The sequence below is a fragment of the Panthera pardus genome, unplaced genomic scaffold, assembly GCF_024362965.1.
Source record: "Panthera pardus isolate Hobbes unplaced genomic scaffold, ASM2436296v1 HiC_scaffold_13, whole genome shotgun sequence".
Lineage (NCBI taxonomy): Eukaryota > Metazoa > Chordata > Mammalia > Carnivora > Felidae > Panthera > Panthera pardus.
The window spans coordinates 110,984,865-110,999,642 of NW_026526688.1; the positions used below are offsets into that span (position 1 = coordinate 110,984,865).

A 14,778-nucleotide genomic window follows, 5' to 3' on the forward strand; every position below is an offset into this window, starting at 1 on the left:
TCAGCAAATAGCCTGACATGAGGCTTGATCTCATGAACCATGAGATCATGGCCTAAGCTGAAACCAAGAGTCAGACACTTAACCAACTGAGTCATCCAGGTGCTCCAGAAAGTAATTTTTAAAACATGCATTATCTGTTTGTTTCTGGAATACAGGAATACAATAAAGTCTTAGTATAAATATTAGACAGCATTTCACATTAATACATTGGGAAAAATATCTGACAATACCAAATGTTAGGAAGTGGAACAATGAAAATCTACTGTTGGTACAAGTATAACCTGGTAAAATTACTTTGAAAAGTCTGACATTCTGTAATAAATCTGAAGATGTGCATGAGCTATCACCCTTCCATTCCTAGGTATATGTACCTAAAGAATCTCTTATACACATGTACAAAGAGTCATTTGTAAGAATGTTAACTGAAGTGGTAATACCAAATAAACCTCAAAATAATCTAAATGCTCACCAACAGGAGAATGGATAAATTAATTATAGCCTACTGATACAATGACACACCACTACACAGGAGCCTGAATGAATGAACCAGAGCCACATGTACGAAAATGGATATTTTGAATAAATATTCCAGGTAAGAATCAATACCCTAAAGCAAAGAATTAATCAATCAATGTTTACTGTATTCAGAGTGACAACAGGGGAATAAAAACATCACTCTTTCTTTCAAGTGGGAGGAGTAAACTTAGACCCATATAAGAAGGTGCTCCTGCAAGTTCCAGGAACCATGTGATTACTAGAGAAATGAGTGGAGATAAATGCATAGAGAATAAGTGCATGCATGAATAATGTTTGCAATTAAAGTTGGATCTAGGTAAGAAATGATGACAGATTGTACTAAAGTGGAGTCAGTGAGTGAAATGGATAGGTTAAAGAGGTATTTAGAAAATAAAACTGGAAAATGAGATGATGGGGAGGAGAGTCAGAGAATCCCAATGGGGTTGTAATAGCAAAGAAACAGGAGTCAAGAATGAAGTGTACAAGGGGAGAAAAATAAATGTGGCCAATCCAAGTCCTAAGACTTAAATGCCAGAGGTGACAAGGATAAAAAACTAAGTGATGTGAGAAGATGAAAGAAACCTATAGGAATACACCAGTATCACATAATACAAAGCTGAGCTGTAAAGAGAATGGTTAAAGTCATATCATGTGTGCACTTAACTTTCATGAATTCAGCCATATGCCCTGGAGGGAAAGGGGAGATTAGAAATAATGTAGACAACAATTCCACTATTCTATTCAAGAGCATATATATTCAAGTGTATTATGGTGAAAGCTGAGCTGCTGAAACAAAGAGTCTCCAAAAACAATGAGTTAAAGAAAATAGAAGTCTATTTTCCCTTTGTTAACAGTCTAGAGCTCCCCAAAGTCATCCAAGGACATTCATTTATACATAAGCCTTATGTCCCTATGTTTCTAAACAAAGTAAAGTTTCTGTATGTCCATTCTACTACTGCTGAAGATGTGAAAGTGGACTCAAACATATAAATGATATTAAAGAAGTAGAAAAAATAGGCTATAGTACTCTAAATGAAGGTGAAGTAAAAATTTTTGGAAGAGTTTAAAAGTAATGTTACACAAGTGAAAATTCTTGCATATATATATTCTTGCATATTTATCAATTTTATCAAGGCAGATATCAAGATAATTTTTTATTAAGGATAAAATCGGTCTCATCAAGAATAGGCTGAAAATGCAGTTTTTTATGCTTCTGCATGTTATTTTGCATAGCAGATACCCTTTTCACCAAAGTGACTTAACTAAAAGATAACTGAAAATTTTTCATAAATCCTACATTTGTACTGTTCCTTTTCTTCATATCCTGATATCTAACATCTGTTAAAATAAAATAGGAAAGTCTTTCCCTAGATCTTCTGTTTGACATTATAAATAATGAAGAACCATGGTAAATTGTTACAAAGTCTATTAAAAATTAAAAGCTTCCTAAGACTTTTTTTTAATGAACAAAAGACTGGAAAGGTTACAAATCAGATGCCCCACAAAAGCTGTTACAATCAAGATGATAGACACATCATTTTTCAATTATTATCAAGTATTTCAATGGAAGTTTAATAATTCAAATCTCAAAGCATGATCCATCAGTAGGTTTTCCAGGTTGGGATAGCATCGACATAGATGATAATAATAAATAATAATAACACTTATTGTTTAATAAGCCCCTCCTGAATGAAGGCAAATTTAGGAAAAATGAATGTGTAGAAAATGTATTTCTCAAAGAGAAAGACAACTCTTTCTGCTAAACATGGGTTAAAAAGAGTCATTGCCTTAAAATTTTTTTCATTCCAATATAGTTAACATACAGTGTTATATTAGTTTCGGGTGTACCATATAATGATTCAACAGTTCCATACATCACCTAGTGCTCATCAGGACAAGTACACTCCTGAATCCCCATCACCTATTTCACCCATCCCCCTCATCCACCTCCCCTCTTGTAACCACAAGCTCGTTCTCTGTAGTGGAGTTTAGACGCTTCTTGCTTTATCTTTTTTTTTTCCTGTGCTCATTTGTTTCCTAAATTCCACATATGAGTGAAATCCTATTTGTCTTTCTGACTGACTTGTTGCACTTCACATTATACTCTCTAACTCCATACATGTTTTTGCAAATAGAAATATTTCATTCCTTCATATAGTTGAATAATATTGCATTGTGTATATACACCACATCTTCTTTACCCATTCATCTATCAATGGACAGTGGGTTGCTTCCACGATTTGGCTATTGTAAATGAAAATAGGGATGCATGTATCCCTTTGAATTAGTGTTTTTGTATTTTTTGAGTAGATACCTAGTAGTGTGATTACTGGATTGTAGGGCAGTTCTATTTTTTAACTTTTTGAGGAACCTCCAAACTGCTTTCCATAGTGGCTGCACCAGTTTGCATTCCCACCAGCAGTGCACAAGTGTTCCTTTTCTCTATATTCTCACCAACACCTGTTGTTTCTTGTGTTGTTGATTTTAGCCATTCTAACAGGTGTGAGGTGATATCTCATTGTAGTTTTGATTTGCATTTCCCTCATGATGAGTGATGATGAGTATCATTTCATGTTGTCTGTTGGCCATCTGGATGTTTTCTTTGGCAAAATGCCTGTTCATGTCTTCTGCCCATTTTTAACTGGATTATATTTTTCGGTGTTGAGTCTTATAAGTTCCTCATATATTTTGGATATAGCCCTTTTTTGGATATATCAGTTGTAAATATCTTCTCCCATTTTGTAGGTTGCCATTTAGTTTTGATGATTGTTTCCTTTGTTGTGCAGAAGCCTTTTATTTTTATGTAGTCCCAATGGTTTATTTTTGTTTTTATTTTCCTTGCTTTCGGAGACATACCTAGAAAGAAGTTGCAATGGCAGATGCCGGAGAAATTACTGCCTGTGATCTCTACTAGGATTTTTGACTTCAGGTTTCACATTTAGGTCTTTAATCCATTTTGAATTTATCTTTTGTGTATGGTGCAAGAAAGTGGTCCAGTTTTTCCAACACCATTTGTTGAAGAGATTGTCTTTTTCCCTTCAGATATTCTTTCCTGCTTTGTTGAAGATTAATTAACCATATACTTGTGGGTTCATATCTGGGTTTTCTATTCTGTTCCAGTGATCTATGTGTCTATTTTTGTGTTAGTACCATACTGTTTTGATTACTACAGCTTTGTAACCTGAAGCCTGGAATTGTGATACAGTTTTGCTTTTCTTTTTCAAGATTGTTTTGGCTATTTGGGGTCTTTTGTGGTTCCATACAAATTTTAGGATGGTTTGTTCTAGTTCTATGAAAAATGCTGTTGGTATTTTGATAGGAATTGCATTAAATGTTCACATTGCTTCTGACATTTTAACAATAGACATTTCAACAATATTTGTTAACAATATTTGTTCTTCTAATCCATAAACATGAAATGTCTTTCCATTTTTTAAAGTCTTCTTGAATTCTTTCATAAATGTTTTGTAGTTTTCAGAGTGTAGGTCTTTCACCTCTTTGGTTAAGTTTATTCCTAGGTATTTTATTATTTTTGGTGCAATTGTGAATGGGATTGTTTCTTTAATTTCTCTTTCTACTGCTTCATTAGTATATAGAAATGCAATCAATTTCTGTATATTGATTTCATATCCTAACACTTTACTGAATTCATTTATTAGTCCTAGTATTTTTTTTTTTTTGGTGGAGTCTTTTAGAGTTTTCTATATACAGTGTCATGTCATCTGCAAATAGTGAAAGTTTTACTTTTTCCTTACTAATTTGGATGCCTTTTATTTCTTTTTGTTTTCTGATTGCTGTGGCTAGGACTTCCAGTACTATGTTGAACAAAAATGGTGAGAGTGGACATCCTTGTTTTGTTCTCAGTATTAGGGGGAAAAGCTCTCAGTTTTTCCCCATTGAGTATGATGTTCGCTGTGGGTTTTTCATATAAGGCCTTTATGAGGTATATTCCTTCTAAATCTACTTTGATAAGGGTTTTTATCATGATATGTTGTACTTTGTCAAATGCATTTCTGCTTCTATTGAAAAGACCATACAGTTTTTATCCTTTCTCTTATTGATGTGCTATATCACATTGATTTGTGAATGCTGAACCACCCTTGTAACCCATGAATAAATCCCACTTAATCATGGTGAATAATTTTTTAAAATTTATTGTTGAATTCAGTTTTCTAGCATTTTTTAAAGGGCTTTGTGTATATGTTCATCAAGGAAATTGGCCCGTAGTTCTTTTTTTTAGTGGTGTCTTTATCTGGTTTTACTATCAGGTTAATGCTGTCCTCATAGAATGAATCTGGAAGTTTTCCTTCCTCTTCTATATTGTGAACTAGTTGGGAGAACAGGGATTAACTCTTCTTTAAATGTTTGGTAGGGGGTGCCTGGGTGGCTCAGTGGGTTAAGCATTTGACTCTTGATTTTGGTTCAGGTTTGTGAGATCCAGCCCTGAGTTGGGCTCTGCACTGAGAGTGTGAAAACTGCTTGGGATTCTCTGCCTCTCTCTCTATCAAAAATAAACATTAAAAAAAAGGTAGAATTCCTGTGTGAAGCCATCTAGTCCTGGGCTTTTGTTTGTTGGGAGGTTTTTTGTTTTTAATCACTGATTAATTTCTTTACTGGTAATCAGTCTGTTCAAATTTTCTATTTCTTCCCGCTTCAGTTTTGATAGGTTATAGGTTTCTAGAAATTTATCTATTTCTTCTAATTGTCCAATTTGTTGGCATATAATTTTTCACAATAGTCTCTTACAATAGTATTTCTGTGGTGTTTGTTAGGTGTTATATCCTCTCTCATTTGTGATTTTGAGTCCTTTCTCTTTTTTTCTTCATGAGTCTTGCTAGAGGTCTATCAATTTTGTTGATTCTTTTCAAACAGCTCCTGGTTTCACTGATCTGTTCTATTGTTTTGTTTAGTGTCCATATCATTTATTTCCTCTCAAATCTTTATTTCTTTCCTTGTGCTGGCTTTGTGTATTGTGTATTGTTCTTTTCTAATTCCTTTAAGTGTAAGGTTGAGATTTTTCTTGCTTCTTGAGGTGAGCCTCTATTGCTATAACTTTCCTTCTTAGAACCACTTTTGTTGGGGTGCCTGGGTGGCTCAGTGAATTGATCGTCCAACTCTGGATTTTGGCTCAGGTCATGATCCCAGGATTGTGGGATCAAGACCCACGTTGGTTCCACATTGAGTGTGGAGCTTGCTTGGGATTCTCTCTCTCCTCTGCACAAGCTCTCTCTTAAAAATAAAAATAAATAAAAATAAAAATAAAAAAAAATGAAATAAACCGCTTTGGTGCATCCCAGAGATTTTGGACTGTTGTGTTTTCATTTTCATTTGTTTCCAGGTAACTTTTTATTTCTTTGATTTCTTGCTTCACTCATTCACTGTTTAGTAGCATGTTATTTCACCTGTATGCATTTGTGGTCTTTCCAGATTTTTTTCTTGTGGTTGATTTCTAGCTTCATAGCATTGTGGTAAAAAAAGATGCATTATATGAGGGTCACTGCCCTTTAAGAGGGGCCTGAGGAAACTAATAACTAGAAGGAGCATTATTGGTCTTTTGGTTCTTTCTCATTCATCCTCTGCAATCTGTATACAGCATGTGAAATTGCTGACCACCTTCTTCTTCAGTAACTGTTGCTACTTATGTATCTATGATATTGAATTTTCTAATTATAATTGAACCTCCCTGGGTTACTGAATGATAGACATAGCTTTGTAGTTAAAACACAAAAGTGAATAAAAACTTACCCATGTACCCAAGAGGCTTAGGGTCTAACAGGGTAGATGCACAGGTAAATTAACAACTGCCATGCTTTGAGAGGGATATGTTCAGATGAGGGGCATCAAAAATCAGCTGGAGGAGGGATCAGCCAGGCCCCAAGTAGTGAAAAAGAGCGTTTCAGAGAGTAGCAGTTACCAAAGGCAAGGGGGAATGAAAGAGCAAGATATATTTAAGAAACATACTCATTAATTCTGTCAACAGGTATTTAATGCCTGTATACCTTCTATCCAAGGCATAGAACTTGGAGCTAAACAGTCAATGGTGAGCAAAAACAGACATGGACTCCTTCCTTTACACTGAAAGCAGAAAACAGGTATTAACCAAATAATCACACTATTTCAGGTATAGTAAAAACCTGAAGAAGTGCTCAGAAGAATAAGGATGATGATTCCATGATGGTGTGAAGACTTATCCACTGAGGGTAGGAAGTGGTTTGGGAAGACTTCTGTGGGGAGAATCCTCGAGCTGGCGTCTAAAAGATGACTGAGTAGGAGCTACCTAAGTAAAAAGGGAAGAAATGGATGCAACGAAGTGTACGACACAGATGAGTACCACCTCCCCCCAAAAGCCTTGAAGTAATAATGCAAAGCCTTGAAATCTACATTAAAGATTTCAATGTTTATCCTAAAAGTATGATAAGCCACTGAAGAATTTTAAGCGGTGTTTATTCACAGATTTGCGTTTATCGTTACTTTGACTCCAAAATATAGGAGCTACTGAAAAGGATCAGGAATAGATGTGGGTAGACCTGCTGGCAGTCTACCCACTCAGTTAACAAATATATACTGGGTGCCTAATATGTGGCAAGCACTGTTTGTATACTGGATGTATAGGAATAAACAAATCAAAGTCCCTGAGTTCATGAAATTTATACTCTGTTAAAGGGGAACGGATACTAGACAGACAGAGTTTACAAAGTCATGAAGTGGTAAGTGCTATGAAGGAATAAAGTAGTGTCAGAAAATGATGAATTAGGAAGAGTGTTGTTTTACCACATGGTACTGAAAATCTAGGCAAGAAATGATGAAAGCCTGGACTAAGGTGGCAGTGGTGAAAGAAATAGGTGCGTTGAAAAACTAGGAGGTACAAAAAAATCTGGTTTGGGGGACGGACTAAGAAATGTGAGATGATGGGGGAATAGTGTCATAGATGCTCCTAGGTTAGTGACTTTAAGGAAGGTACAGAAGAATCTAATTTAATTTTTAAGGACTCCAACATTTAATGACAAAGGTGAAGAAAATGAACATTCAGGGGCACCTGGGTGGCTCAGTTAAGTGTCCAACTTTTGATTTCGGCTCAGGTCACAATCTCACAGTCATGGCATTGAGCCCCACACTGGGCTCCACACTGAGTATGGATCCTGCTTAAGATTCTCTCTCTCTCTCTCTCTCTCTCTCTGCCCTTGTCCCCCACTAGTACTCCCTCTCTCTCTCTCTCTCTCAAAATACATAAACATAGGAATAAACAAGAAAATGAACATTCATAGGATATAGGGAAGGTAGATCAATTTAAATCCACTACCCAGGGAGGTAGATAGAAAATATGGTATGAAATTACAGGAGTTAAAGGAGGAGCAAACAGCATCAAATGCAGCTAAAAGGTGAAGTACAGCAAAGATTACTAATACCCACTGGATTATGATGGCTGTTTTCATGTTATGGGGCAGAAAGAGGCAACAAACACAGCAGTGGCAGGGAAAGTGAACATTTAGCTTGCCTTGAAGACTGAGTGAGAAGTGAGGAAATTGAGATACCAAGACTGGATAATTCTTTAGGTTGTTAAAGGGAAAGAACAGGAAATAGGGTAGTAGCTAGCCGGAGATGTAGGAGTCTAAGTAAGGTTTAGTGTTTCTTTCTCTTTGTTTTTCAGATTAATGAGACATAGGCTCAAAAAGGTATCAGCGAGAGGGTAGAGGTACAAATATCCAGAAGATAGAATGGTCTGTTCTAAGGCAGGGAGGCTGTATTAGTTGGAAAGATGTAAGGGCAATTCAGAAGGTATCATCTACAGAACATGACAACCCATATTTGTAGGGTGATTGAAAGGGAGGAGTTGAATATGATTCTTAGATTCATGGCTTTAAGTGACGATACAGTGTTTACCACTCACGAGGTAGGGCACAAGGTAAAAGAAATGATTGGGGCTTTAAAAAATAAAAAATAGAAAATTGAGGAAAGGGCTGTGAGAAGGGAAGAAAGATGAGCTCAGCTTTACAAACTGAATTTGAAGTTATGTTTCATATCCAAGTGGAAATACTCAGTGGGTAATTACGTATTTCAGAGCTAATACTGAGATGACTGGGCTCATTAGTATGCAGGTAATAGGTAAAGCCATGTGTCTTCATGCCATCACCAAGGAAAAGTACATTAAAGACGGAAAATATATTAAAAAAGAATAGAGTAAGGTTCAGAGCCCTGGGGAGTCTTTAAGGTAAAATACAGAATATTCAGGAAATTCATATCCATTTAAGTCTACTACTGTTCTCCTTCCTAACTCCTGAAATTTCAAAAGAAATGTCCTATACTTGTATATTTTTCTGACAAACATGCAGAAAACCAAACGGAATCTCTCAATGACACTATTGATTACTACTTTAGCAACATGTATTATGATGAAATATTCTCATTAGTATTCTCTATGGTCTTTTTTTTTTTTTAGTTAATCAATGTAAAACTGGTAGGATATGTGTTCAACTCTGTGAACGAGTGACATTTTTGCCAAAGTTAGACAATTACCTAAAAGAAAAAGGATAAGAGAAAACATTGTTTTCTATATCTTACAAGTACATAAGTAATACTCCCTGGTTATTTATTCAACAAACATGAGACACTGAGAGTAGACAGAGATAAAGCATATCCTTGACCTTGAGGAGCTCTCAACCCACATCACCTTTTATGCTAGAAGTCAGACAACTATGGTCAATGGGCCAAATCTGGCCCAGTGCTGTTTCTGAAAAATGAAGTTTTATTAGAATACAGTCACATGCAATTTGTTTACATATTATCTATGTTTTTGTGCTAAAACCGCAATGCTGAGTAGTGGCAAAAAAGCTGCACCTATGGCCTGCAAAGCCTAAAATATTATTATCTGGACCTTTACAGAAAAAGCTCACCTTATAAAGCAGATTGAAGCCTAGAGAAAATATTATTTCCTCAGGGAGGTAACATTGTCTCAGGGGGCTGGGCAGGTTTCATAAAGACAGCAATACTTGGGGCACCTGGGTGGCTCAGTCGGTTAAGCGTCGGACTTTGACTCAGTCATGATCTCGCAGTCCGCGAGTTCGAGCCCCATGTCGGGCTCTGGGCTGATAGCCCGGAGCCCGGAGCCTGGAGCCTGCTTCCGATTCTGTGTCTCCCTCTCTCTCTGCCCCTCCCCCGTTCATGCTCTGTCTCTCTCTCTCTCTGTCTCAAAAATAAATAAACGTTAAAAAAAAAAAAAAAAGACAGTAATACTTAAGAATAAGTAAAAGCTCACCAAGAACAGGAAAAGAAGAAATAACACACACAAAGGCAAGGATGAGAGAACACTGTAATTTAAAACAGGAATGCATATAGTCCATCTAGTATCTAGGAATTTGGGGATGTGGCAAGTGAAAGAATGGCAGAGAATACTTTCATTGGTTTTCCCTGCCTATGCTGCCAAGGTCATGCATGCAGGAAGTAAAATCTACAATTTTAATGCATATTTTAAGAAAAATATAACTGGAAAACACAATTAGGCTGGTAAAATAGATTAAAATTATCTTGTTGGGAGTTTAAATTTGATACTACTCTCAATGGAAGGTTATCATTTTTCAAAAAAAGTTAAGATATTAAGGCTTATGAATGAGTTGTTTTTTGAAATTAATTTATTGTTTTCCTTTTTATATTATTCTCACTGATTTGTATTCTGATATTATCTTCTGAGTGAGAGAATACTGAGATTACACTCTTTACGCAAATGCAGAGACTACATATAATCTTGAGCAGACATTATGTTGCACATTTGAGCTGTTGCCATGCATCTCATCATCTCTCAGAGAAGGGGAAAAAGGCTGAGCAATTTAGCTGTAGGAAATAGGACACACAGGAAGTGGTTAAGTAAGGGCCTAGTATGATCCAGTATGAGTTTTAGAAAGCCTAACTCCAATGACAAAAAGGGAAGATGGACTGAAGTATGACAGATACATACAACAGGGAGAACCATCAAGAAGCCAGTGACCTGGCGATAAAAAAGACAAAGTTTAAGGCAAAGTACCAACAAAGGAAATGGATTCAATATGTATAAAGAAGAGACTGACTTAGCTGATGAGACAGAGGTAGAAGACTGTGAAGTTTAGTCTGTGGCTTGGAAAACTGTGAATGCAGCTGTTAAAGGAATTAATTCATAAAGCAGTGAAAGAAGAAACCTTGGGGGAAAGAAATTATACTATTTTAGATATTTCCTGCAATATTAGATATTTTAGATAGGCTGATTTGAGGAGACTTCACATATCCAAGTGTATCTGTTCACTTAGCAACTGAAAATACAGTGCTGAACCCTTGAAAAGAGGTCTGTTCAGAAGACATGAGATTTGGAAGTGTTGGTGGTTGGGAAATCATAGGAATGGATGAAATTTCTTCAGGGGTGGGTTTATGTGTAAAGAGAACTAAATAAAGCACAGAAAACAAGGAGAAAAATCCCATACTTAATAGGGAGAGTAAGAACAGCCAGCAGAGAAGCAGGAAAATAAAAGTGATGTTGCAGAGGTCAAGTGCATAGTTTCAAGAACAGTTTATCATACAGAATAAAGAGTCAAGTTGTTAAGATATATGCATACATTACCTACAAAATAAAAAGCCGTGAGCTATTAGTGATTAAGAGTAAAGGCTCTGAATTCATAGGGACCTGGGCTCAATCCCAGTTTAGCTATCTTGAGTAAGATAAACTTGCCACACTTCAGTTCTCAATCTGTAATGTATGTAATAGTACTTACCTTTGTCACAAGAATGTGGTAAGGAATAAATGAGATAATGTAAAGTTATTAGAACAGAACCTGCACACATAGGAAGTAATCAGATGTTGGCAGCTATTATTAAAATATTTTTTACCAGGAAAGAAAACAGCTGATCATTGTAAACTATTGCCTGAATTGAGGCAACTTTGTGGCTGAAGCCAAAAGGCCAACAAATATTAAATATAAAGGATACAAAACATGACCATACCTTTATATAAAACCACAGCACATTTTGGAGCACATGGGTGGCTCAGTGGGTTAAACGTCTAACTGTTGATTTCAGCTCAGGTCATAATCTCACGGTTTGATTCATGAATCTGAGCCCTGCATCAGACTCTATGGTGAGAGTGCAGAGCCTGCCTGGGATTCTCTCTCTCTGCTTCTCTGCCCCTCCCCTGCTTGTGCATGCACTCTCTCTCACTCTCTCTCAAAATAAATAAATACACTTTAAAAAATAGTTTAAAAAAAACCTATTGTACATCTTAACTGGAACCACTGTGCGGAAATATATGGCAAGATAAAAATGGTAATTAAGATATAAAACAACAAAACATAACTGGATCTTCAGTTTGAGAAAGAAACTAACACTAAAAGTACATACAAAAAAGATTTCCAGTACTGCCCAAGAATTGACCAGCAGGTGGAGCCCTCTGGAATGTGCTGGTGGGCAAAACTTCCTACAGTGAAAAAGGGTGACTCATTAAGATGTCTAAATTTTATTCCTTAAAGATATTTTACTCCCTCTGCTTTAATCACCAAATAATTTTATTAGTAGCAATATTTATGACATATCTTAATGCTGATATTAATATTTTGACTAGTTGACAGATATCTTAGAATATAAAATACTAGAATTCCCTAATATTTTATAAACAAAATCAGTGGTATTCTGGTTTTGAAACTGGGTAATGAATACTGAATGATCTGACTTTGAGATACCCTTGGGGAATCTATGAGGCTAAGGCCTCATAAAGCATCCTTGTGATGTCCAGCTTAAAACAGTCTAAGCAAGCCCAGTTTTTTCCTACCTATGACAACTACAGTGACAAATATAAATTAAATCAAGTTTTTGCGATCACTCCCTAAATTTTTCATCTTCAGATGAACTATTAGTTAATTATCTAAACCTATACCAAAAAGAAAATCAGAATTACCAGGGGATTAAAAAAAAGCAACTAAAACGAGAGGCAAAGTGCAACTTTATTCTGTAAATAACAATTAGCTACATCCACTTGTCTCTGCATGCTTACTAGAAGCTTCTAAAACAATGTGAAAATTAATGTAAAACAATAAGTTATCAGTATACTCAAATAAGGGTACTGTCTTGTCCAAATCTACGTTTATGGATTGATAGAAAAAGTATTGATATCACCATTATATGGTTTTAGATGACAGTGTCCACACCCACAGAAGTTCATTCCTTCAATAGGACTTGCTTGTTCAAGGAGTTTTGCCCATAACAGAGGAAAACAGATCAAACCATTATGTTTTTATGGCATATCAACCGACAATTAACACACTGATTTCACTGATTTCCCCCAGCCCCTTCCCTATGCTGCCAAGCTTAGGTGCTTGGGGAGTAAAATCTACAATTTTAATGCTACACTCTAAGGAAAACATAATTAGTTTGTAAAATCATAATGAAAGATCAAAACAAAAACTCCAGACACCACAGTGTCCAAAATCAAATACAAATGATTTCTGCTTACCCAATTAGATCATAAGACCCTATTTCTACAATTAGACTTTAACACACCACAACACAAATACAAACAGAATATTAGCAAAGCCAGAGATTTTGTGGCTTCCAGTCCTTACTCAAACCTAGTTAAGCATATTTAACTATATTGGTGCACTTGCACACAAAAATTAGGAGTAAATTAGAGGATTAGGTCTGACATGATAAAAACAGCTGTCATGTTCCCCTTTGACAGTAATAGCCCTTAAGTCAGGGAAACCAAGATACTAAACTAGGCACAAAATCTTTAAATCCTAACCTTTCCATTCAGACTACTTAGTGCACAACCTTGGCTACTTTGTATGTGATGCAATGAACACAAAGAATATGCACCTGACGAACCAATGAGTGAATCATATATAAATAAGATCTTCATCGCCAAAAGATCCAAATTATAAATCATGTGGCTTCCCGTTCGTGTATTCAGAACACCCTATTACCTAATAATGTTGGTTCAATGAGACAGAGACTGAAAATTTAGCAATCTGTTCCATAAAGTGCAAAAAGTCTTATTCCTTACATAAAGCGTCTTGGTTCATATTTTCTATTCTAAGTTTGAATTTCTGGGAAACATTTAACAACAACAAAGCCAACTTCAAAGGAGTTTGTTCTAATTTTTTTCCAACACTGTAAGAAATAAAAACACAAAAATGGAATAATGAAATTCTAGTATTCTATGGATGGTGTGAATAGAAAAACCTATGCATATGCCAGTTTTAATCAAGAGACGTGAGGTTCAGAAGGACTGTGATTTCCTCAGTATTACAGAGTTTATAGGTAGCAATTAGGGTCTAGCATTCCTCTGGAAATAACCGAAAGAATTAATACGGAAAAGCCACACACTGCTCCTCCTGTTATCAGTACCAAGAATCCGAATGCCTATTGGGAACCCAGCAATTCGGCAAGTCTTTGTACATGTCAAAGAGTTACTCAATGTCTGGAACCTTATTTTACTACATACAGCATCCAAATGACTTCTACTAACAATCCCTCTGAGATATCAACTTTCTGGAGCCAGATTCTCAGCGGCTCTGTCACAGCCAAAGGGAGGATCAAATACACAGCTATTACCCTTGGCATCAGCCCAAACTCAACGTAGGGTGTGTCCGGGTTGTTGTGAAGCCTGTTCTACTGCCCATTCGTAGAGAGTACCCCATGCTTCCCAGAGAAGACGCCTACCACGACTCCTTCCCCGCGTGACATCGCGCCCGGAGGGAGTCTTGCTGGAGGCGGCAAGAGCGACACCCGCCCCCTTCTCTAGCTTTTTCCCTGGGGGACACCTCTCGACCAGGGCCTCCACTACGACAGCCCGCTCGACGCCGGGCTGAGGGGCTCCCGGCCTACTTGAAGACATACGGGGAGGGAGGAAACGGAGACAGTGAAGGGGGTTCCCCGCAAGGGGCAGAATGGGAGGAGCCAGTGGGAGCTCGGCCCTTCCCCCAGCGGGCTTACCCTCCACCGCCTCCTACACGTTGCAGCCGCCCCGCTTCCTTGCGGAGGAGCCCGAAGCACTGCGTCCAGCAGCAGTTCCCCATCGCATGCCGCCCAGGCGCCGCCGCTCCTCCTCCTCCCGCTCAAAGCCCACACTCAGGCCCGGCAGCCGCATCCGCGCGGCACGAGCCGAATGAGGCTTCGGGGACCAAGGGCGGGCCGGCCGGCGCGCAACGGCGTGAGAGACTGGGACAGGCACTCGGAACAAAGGCAGCGGTTACTCCAGCAGCCACCGAGTCGCTGCCGCTCGAGGGAAGAGTGCCGGGCTGCGCGATCTGG

General features: G+C 37.4%; 1 protein-coding gene across 2 annotated transcripts in view; it reads right to left on the reverse strand.

Moving 5' to 3' along the window:
- Window positions 1-14,569, reverse strand: part of AP1AR (adaptor related protein complex 1 associated regulatory protein) — a 39,592-nt gene extending 25,023 nt beyond the window's left edge. For both annotated transcript variants that reach the window (XM_019417769.2, XM_019417762.2), the window contains exon 1: window positions 14,461-14,569. In XM_019417769.2, coding sequence (XP_019273314.1) covers window positions 14,461-14,543 — 83 coding nt within the window. In that variant the 5' untranslated portion in view covers window positions 14,544-14,569. The remainder of the gene's footprint in view (window positions 1-14,460) is intronic.
- Between the last annotated feature and the right edge of the window lie 209 nt (window positions 14,570-14,778).